General features: G+C 67.9%; 1 protein-coding gene across 1 annotated transcript in view; it reads right to left on the bottom strand.

Moving 5' to 3' along the window:
* LOC107198781 (skin secretory protein xP2-like) overlaps window positions 1–218 on the bottom strand; it is a 1,171-nt gene extending 953 nt beyond the window's left edge. Inside the window, exon 1 of the mRNA XM_015615989.1 lies at window positions 57–218. Within this exon, the coding sequence (XP_015471475.1) occupies window positions 57–218 (162 nt within the window). The remainder of the gene's footprint in view (window positions 1–56) is intronic.
* Window positions 219–811: the final 593 nt, after the last annotated feature.

Below are 811 nucleotides of genomic sequence, written 5' to 3'. Positions count from 1 at the left end.
AGAACCCGGCCCGGCGTCGGCACCACCCGCAGCACCCGTGCCCACGCCCCACAAACCTGGTGCAGGGGGGGGGCAGTGCTCGGAACCGCCCCTAAAAGTGGTTCCTCAGGGGTGAAAGGTCCAAGAAGCGGTGCCGGCCGCTCCTCCATTGGAACAGCATGCACGGCTGCCGGTGTGGGGCCCAGGCCTGGCCCGTCCCCCACCGCGGGGTACGGCATGGCCCAGCCACAGCAAGGACACAGGATAGACCCTGAGGTATTCCCCAGAGGCAGCGCCGCCCCCCATTCAAGCACCCCCGCCTCAGTCTGTGCCAGGAGGGCACACGGAAGAGGCGACCCCGCCCCGGGCTTCCACCGTTGGGGCGCCGGCCGAGGCAGGGTTACACCCCCCAGGTCCATGGCACCCTGGACAGCCTGCCGGCAGAGATCCAACCCCGCCCTGAGCCTACACCGCTGGGGCGCAGGCCGAGGCGACATTACACCTCCCGGGTCCGCGGCGCCCCCGACAGCCTGCTGGCAAGGCCCCAAGGCCGCCTCAGGCTTACACTTCGGCGCTGGCCGAGGCGGGGTCATGCCCACCGATCCCACGGTGCCCCCGTTCAACCTGCTGAGGGCCCCGGCGATACCAGGGGAGCCGATCTCAGGACCCGACCTCAGAAAGCCACACCTCTGTCAGATCCCGAGCAGCCGGAGCAGCCAGGGCTGGTAACCGACCAGGAGAGACTCGATCAGGGAATCCCCTAAAGCCTCCCAAGCCGACTGCGAAAAAATCGCTTCAACCACAGGGAAAAACCCCTCAGTTCTCCCATACT

The sequence above is a fragment of the Parus major genome, unplaced genomic scaffold (genome assembly GCF_001522545.3).
Source record: "Parus major isolate Abel unplaced genomic scaffold, Parus_major1.1 Scaffold316, whole genome shotgun sequence".
NCBI classification, from domain to species: domain Eukaryota; kingdom Metazoa; phylum Chordata; class Aves; order Passeriformes; family Paridae; genus Parus; species Parus major.
The sequence above is the reverse complement of the archived record's forward strand: the minus strand, read 5'-3'. Positions and strand labels throughout refer to the sequence as shown.